The following is a 14,994-nucleotide window of genomic DNA, read 5'->3' as shown; positions in this document are numbered from 1 at the left end:
ACTGAAGTGTACACTTTAAATGGGTGAAAAGTATGGTTTAAAAAAAGAGGCCTATCTATGTGAATGAAAATAAACAATTTGTTATATGCTTGTAGATTTTATTGGAAAGTGGATCTCCCATAGGAGCTCCTTTAAAAAAAATTTTTTTTATTTTAAATCATTTCAGGTTCAGAAAAAAGCTGAAAAAATAGTACAAAGAATTCCTGCAAACAGTCATTAGGGATCATTTTGGGTGATGAAAATGTTCTAAAAGTGGGTTGTGATGGTCACCACACAACTACATAACTCTACTAAAAACTCATCGAACTGTTCACTTAAAATTGGAGAATGCTATATTGTATAAATTAAACCTCAATAAAACTGCCTAAGAAAACAAACAAATAACCACTTTACCCCAAAAAACTTTCTTTTTTTTTTTTTTTTTTTTGTGGTACGCGGGCCTCTCACTGTTGTGGTCTCTCCCGTTGCGGAGCACAGGCTCCGAACGCGCAGGCTCAGCAGCCATGGCTCATGGGCATAGCCGCTCTGCAACATGCGGGGTCCTCCCGGACCGGGGCACGAACCCGTGTCCCATACATCGGCAGGCGGACTCTGAACCACTGCGCCACCAGGGAAGCCCAAAAAACTTTCTTTCTTAAAAAAAGAATATACTTCTTACATAACCGTAGTAAAATTATCAAAATTAACATTGATACGATACTATTATCTACCATACCAACCTTATTCATATTTTAACATCATAATAATTTCCTTTGTAGCAAAACTCTTTAATTTTTAAATATTTTAAAAGATGTTTCTCTGCTCTAGTTAGGACCAGGTGCCACATTCAGCTATCTTGTCTCTTTAGTCTTCTTTGCTCTCTTTCATGACCTCGACAGCTTTTTTTTTTTGAATTTTATTTTTTTATACAGAGGGTTCTTATTAGTCACCCATTTTATACACATAAGTGTATACATGTCAATCCCAACCTCCCAATTCATGACACCACCACCACCACCACCCCGCCGCTTTTCCGGCTTGATGTCCATACATTTGTTCTCTACATCTGTGTCTCAATTTCTGCCCTGCAAACTGGTTCATCTGTACCATTTTTCTAAGTTCCACATATATGCATTAATATATGATATTTGTTTTTCTCTTTCTGACTTACGTCACTCTGTATGACAGTCAATAGATCCATCCACGTCTCAACAAATGACCCAATTTCGTTCCTTTATATGGCTGAGAAATATTCCATTGCATATACGTACCACATCTTCTTTATCCATTTGTCTGTCCATGGGCATTTAGCTTGCTTCCATGACCTGGCTATTGTAAATAGTGCTGCAATGAACATTGGGGTGCATGTGTCTTTTTGAATTATGGTTTTCTCTGGGTATATGCCCAGTAGTGGGATTGCTGGATCATATGGTAATTTTATTTTTAGTTTTTTAAGGAACCTCCATACTGTTCTCCATAGTGGCTGTATCAATCTACATTCTCACCAACAGTGCAAGAGGGTTCCCTTTTCATCACACCCTCTCCAGCATTTGTTGTTTCTAGATTTTCTGATGATGCCCATTCTAACTCGTGTGAGGTGATACCTCATTATAGTTTTGATTTGCATTTCTCTAATAATTAGTAATGTTAAGCAGCTTCTCACGTGATTCTTGGCCATCTGTATGTCTTCTTTGGAGAAATGTCTATTTAGGTCTTCGGCCCATTTTTAGATTGGGTTGTTTGTTTTTTTAATATTGAGCTGCATGAGCTGTTTATATATTTTGGAGATTAATCCTTTGTCCATTGATTTGTTTGCAAATATTTTCTTCCATTCTGAGGGTTGTCTTTTCATCTTGCTTGTAGTTTCCTTTGCTTTGCAAAAGCCTTTAAGTTTCATTAGGTCCCATTTGTTTATTTTTATTTTTATTTTCATTACTCTAGGAGGTGGATCAAAAACGATCTTGCTGTGAATTACGTCAAAGAGTGTTCTTCCTATGTTTTCTTCTAAGAGTTTTAGAGTGTCCATCGTTCATTTAGGTCTCTAATCCATTTTGAGTTTATTCTGTGTATGCTATTAGGGAGTGTTCTAATTTCATTCTTTTACACGTAGCTGTCCAGGTTTCCCAGCACCATTTATTGAAGAGACTCTCTTTCCTCCATTGTATATCCTTGCCTCCTTTGTCATAGATTAGTTGACCATAGGTGCGTGGGTTTACCTTTGGGCTTTCTATCTTGTTCCAATAATCCTATGTTTCTGTTTTTGTGCCAGTACCATATCATCTTGATTACTGTAGCTTTGTAGTACGGTCTGAAGTCAGGGACTCTGATAACTCCAGCTCCGTTTTTTTCCCTCAAGACTGCTTTGGCTATTCGGGGTCTTTTGTGCCTCCATACAAATTTTAAGTTTTTTGTTCTAGTTCCATAAAAAATGCCATTAGTACTTTGATACGGATTGCATTGAATCTGTAGATTGCTTTGGGTAGTATAGTCATTTTCACAATATTGATTCTCCCAATCCAAGAACATGGTATATCTCTCCATCTGTTTGTATCATCTTTAATTTCTTTCATCAGTGTCTTACAGTTTTCTGCATACAGGTCTTTTGTCTCCCTAGGTAGGTGTTTTTTTGTTGTTGTTGTTGTTGTTGTTGTTTTGCGGTACGCGGGCCTATCACTGTTGTGGCCTCTCCCGTTGCAGAGCACAGACTCTGGATGCGCAGGCTCAGCGGCCATGGCTCACGGGCCCAGCCACTCCGTGGCATGTGGGATTTTCCCGGACCAAGGCACGAACCCGTGTCCCCTGCATTGGCAGGCAGACTCTCAACCACTGCGCCACCCGGGAAGCCCCCTAGGTAGGTTTATTCCTAGGTATTTTCTTCTTTTTGTTGCAATGGTAAATTGCAGTGTTTCCTTAATTTCTCTTTCAGATTTTTCATCATTAGCATATAGGAATGCAAGAGATTTCTGTGCATTAATTTTGTATCCTGCAACTTTACCAGATTCATTGATGAGCTCTACTAGTTTTCTGGTGGCATCTTTAGGATTCTCTATGTATAGTATCATGTCATCTGCAAACAGTGACAGTTTTACTTCTTCTTTTCCAATTTGGATTCCTTTTCTTTCTTTTTCTTCTTTCATTGCTGTGGCTAAAACTTCCAAAACTATGTGGAATGACAGTGGTGAGAGCAGACATCCTTGTCTTGTTCCTGATCTTAGAGGAAATGCTTTCAGTTTTTCACCATTGAGAATGATGTTTGCTGTGGGTGTGTCGTATATGGCCTTTATTATGTTGAGGTAGGTTGCCTCTCTGCCCACTTTCTGAAAAGTTTTCATCATAAATGGGTGTTGAATTTTGTCAAAAGCTTTCTCTGCATCTATTGAGATGATCATATGGTTTTTATTCTTCAATCTGTTAATATGGTGTATCACATTGATTGAATTGCCTATACTGAAGAAACCTTGCATCCCTGGGATAAATCCCACTTGATCATGGTGTATGATCCTTTTAATGTGTTGTTGGATTCTGTTTGCTAGTATTTTGTTGAGGATTTCTACATCTATATTCATCAGTGATATTGGTCTGTAATTTTCTTTTTTTGTAGTATCTTTGTCTGGTTTTGGTATCAGGGTGATGGTAGCCTCACAGAATGAGTTTGGGAGTGTTCCTTCCTCTGCAATTTTTTGGAAGAGTTTGAGAAGGATGGGTGTCAGCGCTTCTCTAAATGTTTGATAGAATTCACCTGTGAAGCCATCTGGTCCTGGACTTTTCTTTGTTGGAAGATTTTTAATCAGTTTCAATTTCAGTACTTGTGATTTGTCTGTTCGTATTTTCTATTTCTTCCTGGTTCAGTTTGGAAGGTTACACCTTTCTAAGAATTTGTCCATTTCTTCCAGGTTGTCCATTTTATTGGCATAGAGTTGCTTGTAGTAGTCACTTATGATGCTTTGTATTTCTGTGGTGTCTGTTGTAACTTCTCCTTTTTAATTTCTAATTTTATTGATTTGAGTCCTCTCCCTCTTTTTCTTGATGAGTCTGGCTAATGGTTTATCAATTTTGTTTATCTTCTCAAAGAACCAGCTTGTAGTTTTATTGATCCTTGCTCTTGTTTTCTTTGTTTCTATTTCATTTATTTCTACTCTGATCTTTATGCTTTCTTTCCTTCTGCTAAGTTTGAGTTTTGTTTGTTCTCCTTTCTCTACTTCCTTTAGGTGTAAGGTTAGATTGTTTATTTGAGATTTTTCTTGTTTTTTGAGGTAGGCGTGTATAGCAATAAACTTCCCTCTTAGAACTACTTTTGCTGCATCCCATAGGTTTTGGATTATCGTGTTTTCGTTGTAATTTGTCTCTAGGTATTTTCTGATTTCCTCTTTGATTTCTTCAGTGATCTCTTGGTTATTTAGTAACATATTGTTTAGCCTCCATGTGTTTCTGTTTTTAACGTTTTTTTCCCTGTAATTCATTTCTAATTTCATAGCGTTATGGTCAGAAAAGATGCTTAATGTGATTTCAATTTTCTTAAATTTACTGAGGCTTGATTTGTGACCCAAGATGTGATCTACTGTGGAGAATGTTCCATGCACACTTGAGAAGAAAGAGTAATCTGCTGTTTTTGGATGGAATGTCCTATAAATATCAATTAAATCTATCTGGTCTATTGTGTCATTTAAAGCTTCTGCTTCCTTATTTATTTTCATTTTGGATGATCTGTCCATTAGTGTAAGTGAGGCGTTAAAGTCCTCCACTATTATTGTGTTACTGTCGATTTCCTCTTTTAGAGCTGTTAGCAGTTGCCTTATGTATTGAGGTGCTCCTGTGTTGGTTGCACATATATTTATAATTGTTATATCTTCTTCTTGGATTGATCCCTTGATCATTATGTAGTGTCCTTGTGTCTTGCAACATTCTTTATTTTAAAGTCTATTTTATCTGATATGAGTATTGCTACTCCAGCTTTCTTTTGATTTCCATTTGCGTGGAATATCTTTTTCCATCCCCTCACTTTCAGTCTGTATGTGTCCCTAGGTCTGAAGTGGGTCTCTTGTAGACAGCATATATGTGGGTCTTGTTTTTGTATCCATTCAGCCAGCCTGTGTCTTTTGGTTGGAGCATTTAATCCATTCACGTTTAAGGTAATTATCGATATGTGTGTTTCTATGACCATTTTCTTAATTGTTTTGGGTTTGTTTTTGTAGGTCCTTTTCTTCTCTTGTGCTTCCCACTAAGAGAAGTCCCTTTAGCATTTGTTGTAGAGCATTTGTTGTAGAGCTGGTTTGGTGGTGCTGAATTCTCTTAGCTTTTGCTTGTCTGTAAAGCTTTTGATTTCTCCATCGAATCTGAATGAGAACCTTGCAGGGTAGAGTAATCTTGGTTATAGGTTCTTCCCTTTCATCACTTTAAGTATATCATGCCACTCCCTTCTGGCTTGTAGAGTTTCTGATGAGAAATCAGCTGTTAACCTTATGGGAGTTCCCTTGTATGTTATTTGTCATTTTTCCCTTGCTGCTTTCAATAATTTTTCTTTGTCTTTAATTTTTGCCAATTTGATTACTACATGTCTCGGCGTGTTTCTCCTTGGGTTTATCCTGTATGGGACTCTGCGCTTCCTGGACTTGGGTTACTATTTCCTTTCCCATGTGAGGGAAGTTTTCTACTATAATCTCTTCAAATATTTTCTCGGGTCCTTTCTCAATCTCTTCTCCTTCTGGGACCCCTATAATGCGAATGTTGTTGCGTTTAATGTTGTCCCAGAGGTCTCTTAGGCTGTTTTCATTTCTTTTCATTCTTTCTTCTTTATTCTGTTCCGCAGCAGTGAATTCCACCATTCTGTCTTCCAGGTCACTTATCCGTTCTCCTGCCTCAGTTATTCTCCTATTGATTCCTTCTAGTGTAGCTTTCATTTCAGTTATTGTATTGTTCATCTCTGTTTGTCTGTTCTTTAATTCTTCTAGGTCTTTGTTAAACATTTCTTGCATCTTCTCGATCTTTGTCTGAATTCTTTTTCTGAGGTCCTGGATCATCTTCACTATCATTATTCTGAAATCTTTTTCTGGAAGGTTGCCTATCTCCACTTCATTTAGTTGTTTTTCTGGGGTTTTATCTTGTTCCTTCATCTGGTACACAGACCTCTGCCTTTTCATCTTGTCTTTCTGTGAATGTGGTTTTTGTTCCACAGGCTGCAGGATTGTAGTTCTTCTTGCTTCTGCTGTCTGACCTCTCTCAACAGCTTTTTTGAAGATGCAGGCTAATTATTTTGTAGACTGTCCTTCAGTTTGGGTTTGTCTATTATTTCCTAATGATTAGATTGAAGGTATTATTTTTGGCAGGAATACCACACAAGTTATTTAGGAGGCACAATATATCAATTTGTCCTATTATTGTGACCTTTTACTTTTTATCACTTGGTTAGGGTGGTATTTGGTAGGTTTTTCCATTATAAAGTTACTAGACTATAATCAAAATGTACCTTATGGAAAGATACTTAGAGACTCATGTAAATAGCATGTTTGAGGGTTTTCTTTAAAATATTTATTTAGTTATTTGGCTGCACCAGGTCTTAGTTGCAGCACTTAGGATCTTCAGTGTGGGATCTTCAGTTGCAGCATGTGGGACCTTCAGTTGCAGTATGCAGGCTCTTTTACTTGCAGTATACGGCCTCTTAGTTATGGCATGCAGAACTTTGTTCCCTGACCAAGGATCAAACCCAGGCCCCCTGCATTGGGAGCGCAGCATCTTAACCACTGGACCACCAGGGAAGTCCCGTAAATATCCTGTTTTTCATCAAACTTTCATCAAACCCACTAGTTTTAGCATCCATTGAGGAGTCTTGCATGAATCAGTTATTACGATGATGGTTGCCAAATGGTAATTTTCTAACTCTATCATTCCTTCTACATTTATTACTTATCACTCTATTTTATAAGGGAGAGTTTTTCCTTTTGCTTCATTTATTATTTACTAGTATATTTATATCAGTATGGACTGGTGTATTCTTATTTTATTCAGTGTGTTATAATCCATTGCTATGATTATTTGAGGCTTCAGTCACTTCAGAACTGGCCACTGGCCAGTGAAAGCCCTTCAAACCCACTCCTGCATCTTTCCAACAAATACCCATCACTAGGTAAACTATTCCTCACTTTCTGGCACAAGATGTCCCAGGTTCATTCCCAGCCTTAGCCATGGAATTAGGCATTTCTCCAAGGAACCCATCCGTGTTCCTTTTACTGCAGAATAATGTCTAGAAAATAAGGTCTGGGCACTAACTGTACTCACTGCTACTACTAGGGTGTCATTGCTGCTACCCCTTGTCAATGGACAGAATTAAGAAAAATATATATTTTATATCTACATATCTATATTAAAAACCATGTATTCAACACTGATAACTGCCATTTCCAATCCAGTATATCAGGGTTTGATCTCATCTCACTCCTTTCTGTATTATGTAAATTCCCTTCTCCAACATAAGAAAATTTGACTCCAATAAACTACCCTATATGTGCTGCTTCTTATATTTTATTTTTAAGGTTTTTGTTTGCCCAATCTTTGTTGATATGAATATATGATTTCAAAAGTCAGAACTACACAGAAAGACATACTCGAATAACTGTTACATCCTCCAACCTTTCCACTGCATTTCCATGCAAGGCTTTGTAAACAGCTAGTCCCATTTGTTTCTGAGATATCCTTCTGGTGCTTCTTTTTATAAAAATAAGCTCATACATATTTTTAATTTTTCTTTTTTATAAAAATGTAGCATATGGCAAATACTCTTTTGTACTTTGCTTTTTTTTGTATTTTGCTTTTTTATAACATACAATTTATCTTGAAAACCACTTGGAAATATCTTGTATCAAATCATAAAAATCTTCCTTAAGCTGTACAGTATTCTATTATGTGGATATACTACAGTTTATTCAAGAACTCTTTTATGTATGGACGTTTAAGATGTTTCCAACATTTTACAATCACATATAATACTGCAGTGAATAATACTGTGAATAAATATTTGTTTATTGTCAGAGATGTATCTTCAAGGTGAAGTCCTAGAAATGTAATTATGGAGTTTTATTGGATATTGCCAAATTCTCTTCCACAACAGCTGTAACAATTTATATTCCCACCAACAATATAAGACAGTGCTTGTTTCCTGCAGCCTCACAAATTGAATATGTACTCATATTTCTTAATTTTAGCCATCCTGATAGGCTATAAATGGTATGTTACTATAGATTTATATCCTGTGTGTGTGTATGTGTAAATATTTTATGTTACTATAGATTTATATAATGTGTGTGTGTAAATTCTGATTATGCTTTATCCATTTTTCTATTGCATGTTTTTTTCTTTTTTGTGGTACGCGCGCCTCTCACTGTTGTGGCCTCTCCCGTTGCAGAGCACAGGCTCCAGATGCGCAGGCTCAGCGGCCATGGCTCACGGGCCCAGCCACTCCGCGGCATGCGGGATCCTCCCAGACCGGGGCATGAACCCTTGTCCCCTGCATCAGCAGGCGGACTCTCAACCACTGCACGACCAGGGCAGCCCCTATTGCATGTTGTGGTCTCCTTCCCACCCACCCTATTCCTAAGTTACAAGAGTTCTTTATATGTTAGTGATTTTAGCCATTTACCTGTGATATACGTTGCAAATATGTTCACCTAGAATGTTACTTCTCTTTTGTCTTTCCTTATTGTGCCTTTTGCCATACATAAAAAATTCACTGTGAAGTCATATTTATCAACTTTTACTGCCTCTGGTAATTTTACCTCTGGTAAAATACTCTGGTAAAAGTATTTCTTTTAATACTTGCATGGTTATGAATTTTCCTTTTAGATTAGATCTCTGATCCATTTGGAGTTTATTCTAGTGTATGTCTAATTTTTTATTTATCAAAATGGCTATCGAGTTGTCCCAGCACCATGTATTAAAAAGTACATCTTTAACTCCAGTAATTTGAGAAGCCATATACTTTATCATATATTAAACTGCCAAATGTATTTGAGTCTCTTTCTGGACTTTTCCTGTTCTATCACACTGGTTTCTCTTCTATTCATGTACCAGTACTATACTGTTTTAATTATAGAGGCTTTACAGTATCTTTAATATCAGTTAGGTAAAACTGTGAACTTTATGCCAATAAATTTGACAACTTAGATAAAATAGAAAAACTCCTTGAAGAACATAAACTACCAAAGCATAATCAAGAAGAAATAGATAACCTATTCAGCCCTATATCTATTAAGAGACTTAATACAAAGAAAACTCCAGGACCAGCTGGCTTCATGAGGGCATTGCAATAAATATTTAAGGAGAAAATTAGTCAATTCTCCACAGACTTTTCCAGGAAATTAAAGAGCAGAGACTATGTCCCAAATCATTTATAAGGTGGTCAGCATTACCCTACACCAAAATCAAGCAAAAATATTATATGAAAAGAAAACTATATGCCAATATACTTCAGGAACACTGACGTAAAAGTTCCTAACAAAATTTTAGAAAATCAAATCCAATAATAAATAATAAGAAAACTATATCATATCTGAATTGGCTTTATCACAAGAATGCAAGGCTGGTTCAGTATTAAAAAACTGATCAAGGGACTTCCCTGGCGGTCCAGTGGTTAGGACTCCACTCTTCCAATGCAGTGGGTGCGGGTTCGATCCCTGGTTGGGGAATTAAGTCCCACATGTTGCACTGCGTGGCCAAAAAATAAAATAAAAAATAAAATTTTTTTTTTAAATTAAAAAAAACTGATCAAAGGGGAATTCCCTAGCAGCCCTGTGGTTAGGGCTCCATGCTTCCACTGCAGGGGGAACAAGTTTGATCCCGGTTGGAGAACTAAGATCCCTGCTGTATGCTGCGCAGCATGGACAAAACAAAATAAAACAAAACAAAACAAACTGATCAAAGCAGTTCACTATATCAATGACGAGAAACTGCATGATGATCAATGGATAAATAAGATGTGGTATATATATACAATGGAATACTACTTAGCCATAGAAAAGACAAAATCTTGCCATTTAAGACAACATGGGGACTTCCCTGGTGGTCCAGTGGTAAAGACTCCGCCTTACAACACGGGGGACTCGGGTTCAATCCCTGGTCAGGGAACTGGGGTGCCACATGCCACAAGGCAGCTGGGCCCACGCGCCACAAATACTGAGCTCGCACACCTCAACAAGAGCCTGCATGCTGCAAAATACAGAGCCCACGCGCTCTGGAACCTGCATGCCACAACTACAGAGCCCATGCACCCTGGAGCCTGCATGCCACAACTAGAGAAGAGAAAAACCTGCATGGCACAACTAGGGGGAAGCCCGCGCACCACAAGGAAGAGCCCACATGCCTCAACGAAAGATCCCACACGCCTCAACGAAGATCCCATGTGCCACAACTAAGACCCAATGCAGCCAAAAATAAATAAAATAAATAATAAATTAATCTTAAATAAAAGAAGACAACATGGGTGGATATGCTAAGTGAAATCAGTCAGACGAAGAAAGACAAATCCTGCATTACACTCATATGTGTAATATAAAAAACAAAACAAAAACAAAATAAATGAACAAACTAAGCCAAACAAAAACAAACACATAGATACAGAGAACAAAGTCGTGGCTACCAGAGAGGAAGGAAGGGGGGCATCAGAGGAAGAAATGGGTAAACAGGATCAACTGTATGATGAGGGATAAAAAATAAATTTTTGGTGGTAAGCACGCTGTAGTGTATACAGAAGTAGAAATATAATGTTGCACACATGAAACGTATATAATGTTATAAACCAATGTTACCTTGATAAAAAATAAACTAAAAATATAAAGTGAAAAGTTGGAAAAAATAGAGGAGGGGTTAAATATAAGTTATCATACAATGGAATTCAACTGTTAAAAAGTGAGGTAGAGATGATACACTTGCAATGGGTGATTTTTCAATTAAGCTGTTTAAAAAGTGAAAAATTAATTAATCAGGTAGTGTTACAAAAAATAAAGAAAAACCATATGATCATCTCAGTTTATGAAGAAAAAGCATTTGATAAAATTTCACAACCATTCATGGTAAAAAGCTCTCAACAAAGTATGAACAGAGGAAATTTCTCAAGAAACTGAAAAAAGAAGAGCAAATTAAATGCAAGAAATATTAGATAAGAGCCAAAATCAATGAAATTGAAACAAAAAAAAGCAATAGAGGGGGCTTCCCTGGTGGCGCAGTGGTTGAGAGTTCGCCTGCCGATGCAGGGGACGCGAGGTTCGTGCCCCAGTCCGGGAAGATCCCACATGCCGTGGAGCGGCTGGGCCCATGAGCCATGGCTGCTGAGCCTGCGCGTCCGAAGCCTGTGCTCTGCAACAGGAGAGGCCACAACAGTGAGAGGCCCGCGTACCACAAAAAAAAAAAAAAAAAAAAAAAAAAAAGCAATAGAGAAAAAACAATAAAATCAAAGGTTGGTTCTCGGAAAAGATCAATAAAATGTATAAACCTCTAACCAGACTGATCAAGAAAAAAGAGAATTACTAAATTCAGGAACAACAGAGGGAACATCACTATACATCCTAGACATTAAAAGGAAAATAAAGGAGTATTATGAATTTTATGCCAATAAATTTAATAACTGAGATGAAATGGACAAATGTCTTTGAAAGAGAAACATTATCAAAGCAGTCTCTAAAGAAATATATAACCTGAATAGTCCCACATCTATTAAAGAAATTTAGTTTATACTTAAAAACCTTCCAACAACAGCAAAAAAATCCAGACCCAGACAAGCTTCACTGTCACATTCTAGCAAACATTTAAGAAAAGAAATAACACCAATTCTATACAAAATTTTCCAGAAACTAGACGAGGGAATAGTTCCCAACTTGTTTTAAGGCCAGCATAGCCCTGATACCAAAAACATACAAAAGCATCACAAAAAAAGAAAACTATAGACCAACATCCCTCATAAACACAGATGCAAAAATCCTTAACAAAACATTAGCAAACCGAATCCAGCAATATATAAAAAGTTTAATACACCATGACCATGTGGAGCTTATCCCAGAAATGCAAGGCTGGCACAACATTCCAAAACTCAATCAATGTGATTCAATAGATAAAATCTTGGGTCATGGAAGCCTGAAATCTAGGGCAGGATAAGAACGGGTTATACCCTTGACATTTTACATGCCTGTGTCACCACCTTGCACAATTCCAAAGGCATCATTTATATTGAAGTCTTTGTGTTCTACACAAATCATACCCCTGGCACTGTGCAATATAGTGGTATTGCAAATGTGTAAAATGGTTTACCAAAAGGCAATGCAACCTTGAGTTGGACTAACGGAAATGAAAGATCCAGATGAACAGATTTTATTTTCCAGACATTACACTTGGCCCTGTTCACACAATACCTGGAATATTCTACCTAGTCCTGAACTCCAATACTTCCAAGAGGGCTAACGAATTTCACTACAGAACCAAAGTAATAATGGCAAAAGAGTTCTAAACACTTTATATGAAAGGAGTTGAAGAAACTGGAAATGTTTAACTTTCAGAAGGAAGGACCTATGGAGTATACAATATAATTATATGCCTTTATTTTCTATGCCCTGAAGACTGTCAATTCCCTGAGGGCAGAATCCATGCCCTATTTATCTGTGTATTGCAAATACCTATCACTGGTCCTGGAACCCACTAAGTACTCACATGTATGAGGGGTTCAAGAACAGGAAAAACTAAACTTTAATACTAGAAGTCAGTGGTTGCTCTGCAGTGGGGAAGGGAGAAAGAAATGATTGGAAAGGGCATTACGGCACTGTTACATTTTATAGCATCTTGTCAAATGTGCCCCTTCTCCCCAGAGCTGTAAAGTTTTTATCTCATTAGCCTGAATTGGGCATGGGCCAGTTCTTGATTGGTGTATACTAATTACAACTCTCCTGGACTGGGAGTCAACTGAACCACAGGGTTTGACCCTGGAGGAATTATGGAAAGAACACTGGAGAGATGATTACAATACCCACAAGCCCCACCACCGGACTAGCCAATTCACTCTGGTGATGAAATGAAATGACAGATACCACAGCAAGATGATTCTCATGTTCAGAAATGGTGTTTAAATTATTAACGATGATCAAAGGGGAATTCCCTAGCAGCCCTGTGGTTAGGGGCTTTATCATATATTAAACTGCCTATTCTGCCTATGTCTAACATAGGCAGACATAGGCAGAATTCATCCAAATTTCACAAATAATCTAAATTGTACATGTACTGCTCTTTACAGTGTTTTCCTAAAAAAATCTTTGAAAGTATATTCCTGAAAGTTAATATTTTCCAACAACTTGTATTATAAATTCAAAGTGTAACTGAAATGCCCCAAATAAACACTTTATTGACAAAATCAACTTTAAAACTCTTAGCATACAACAGGAAAACACATGCTGCCAAAGGGCATATAGCCTGGTGCTCAGGTATGCAAACAAAAGCAACACACAGGACCCTGGGCAAGTCACTCCCCTTCCATGGTTTCCTCATCTAGCAAATAATAAACAAATGAATAAATAATAAAACAGATGGTCTCTCCTGCTAAACAAAAAGTTCAGGTATTTTCCAATGCCTGGCAAGTAGCTAGGACATCCAGTCCTTTAGACATGGAAGAACATCCAGTATAGTCACTGACAACTTGATGCAAACCCTCCTAAGACTTCATAGGTTAACAAACGAAGAAATCCTATTCCTCGACATAAAATATATATATCTCTATTGGATTTTATTTTATTTAAAAAAATTTTTTTTGGCTGCGCCGCACAGCATCAGTTCCCCAATCAGGAATCGAACCCGGGTCCCCAGCAGTGAAAACACTGAGTCCTAACCACTGGACTGCCAGGGAATTATGGCTGTATCATATTTTTAAAGGCAGTTCTTTACAGTATAGGTCCTCACCTAGTTAGGCTTCCCAGACTCAATTTTTATAAAACCTCACACTTATTTAACATATGTATATATGAGATTATTTGAGGCCCGATATGTACTATAGGAACTTTAGAGTGGTTTTTCCACAAGTAGAAAATTAGTACACATTTATATAATAATAAAACCCCATTTAAACATATTTACAGGTAGGGACTTCCCTGGTGGCACAGTGGATAACACTTCACGCTCCCAATGCAGGGGCCCTGGTTCCATCCCCGGTCATGGAACTAGATCCCACATACATGCCGCGACTAAGAGTTCGCATGCCACAACTAAGGAGCCCGTCTGCCGCAACTAAGACTCAGCATAATGAAATAAATAAATAAACATATTTATAGGTAAAATCAATCCCGTAATATCTAACAACTTCACAAAATAAAAGCTAGATATGGGAGAACATTCAGACTACTGCTTTTCCCAACAATCATATTTGTAAAAGCTCTAGTGGATACAGGATAGAAGAATCAATAAGACAGAGAAATTGTGCAAATAAACACACAAAATGAAATTATATACAGACCTTTTTTCAGCCGGGGTTTTAGAGATTCAGCAGATGCAGGAAACTGAGTTCTCTGAAATGAAAGAAGTCTGTTAAAACACCACCATAAATCTTGCTAGCTTAAAGAAGCATTAAAATAACAATCATCAATAGCTCTCCAATCATGCAAATAATCCATTACCTGCATACATGTACAAAGAATTATTTTGAATATAGTTTAAAAAACAAATGTCAGGTCATACTTGTGCTGTCCAAACTATTAATAATGTATAATTCATATTTATAATATGTAATTACTTATAGTATATACTTATTTTAATTATAATGCATGATATAATGTATACAAATTAATGTCAACATATTAGTATTATACTTAATGCTATACTTCTTAGCAGCCAACCAAAAAAGTGATAATTTTGATAAGAGGAAGCTTATGAGGTCATCTACACAGAGATGCTCTAGCACTCAGTTCTAGGAGGGAGTATTTTAAAAGGGTCATTATTTAATATTATAGATACTATACTGTACTATAACTTCACAGAAAATCTTCAAATGAATTTGTCTTT

General features: G+C 37.1%; 1 protein-coding gene across 2 annotated transcripts in view; it reads right to left on the bottom strand.

The window, feature by feature from the left end:
- BBS4 (Bardet-Biedl syndrome 4) overlaps positions 1–14,994 on the bottom strand; it is a 70,633-nt gene that overhangs the window by 44,169 nt on the left and 11,470 nt on the right. For both annotated transcript variants that reach the window (XM_060153527.1, XM_060153534.1), the window contains exon 2: positions 14,450–14,501. In XM_060153527.1, the coding sequence (XP_060009510.1) occupies positions 14,450–14,501 (52 nt within the window). The remainder of the gene's footprint in view (positions 1–14,449; positions 14,502–14,994) is intronic.

The sequence above is a fragment of the Lagenorhynchus albirostris genome, chromosome 1 (assembly GCF_949774975.1).
Source record: "Lagenorhynchus albirostris chromosome 1, mLagAlb1.1, whole genome shotgun sequence".
Classification (NCBI taxonomy): domain Eukaryota; kingdom Metazoa; phylum Chordata; class Mammalia; order Artiodactyla; family Delphinidae; genus Lagenorhynchus; species Lagenorhynchus albirostris.
Note: the sequence above shows the minus strand (reverse complement) of the source record. Positions and strands in the feature narration are given on the sequence as shown.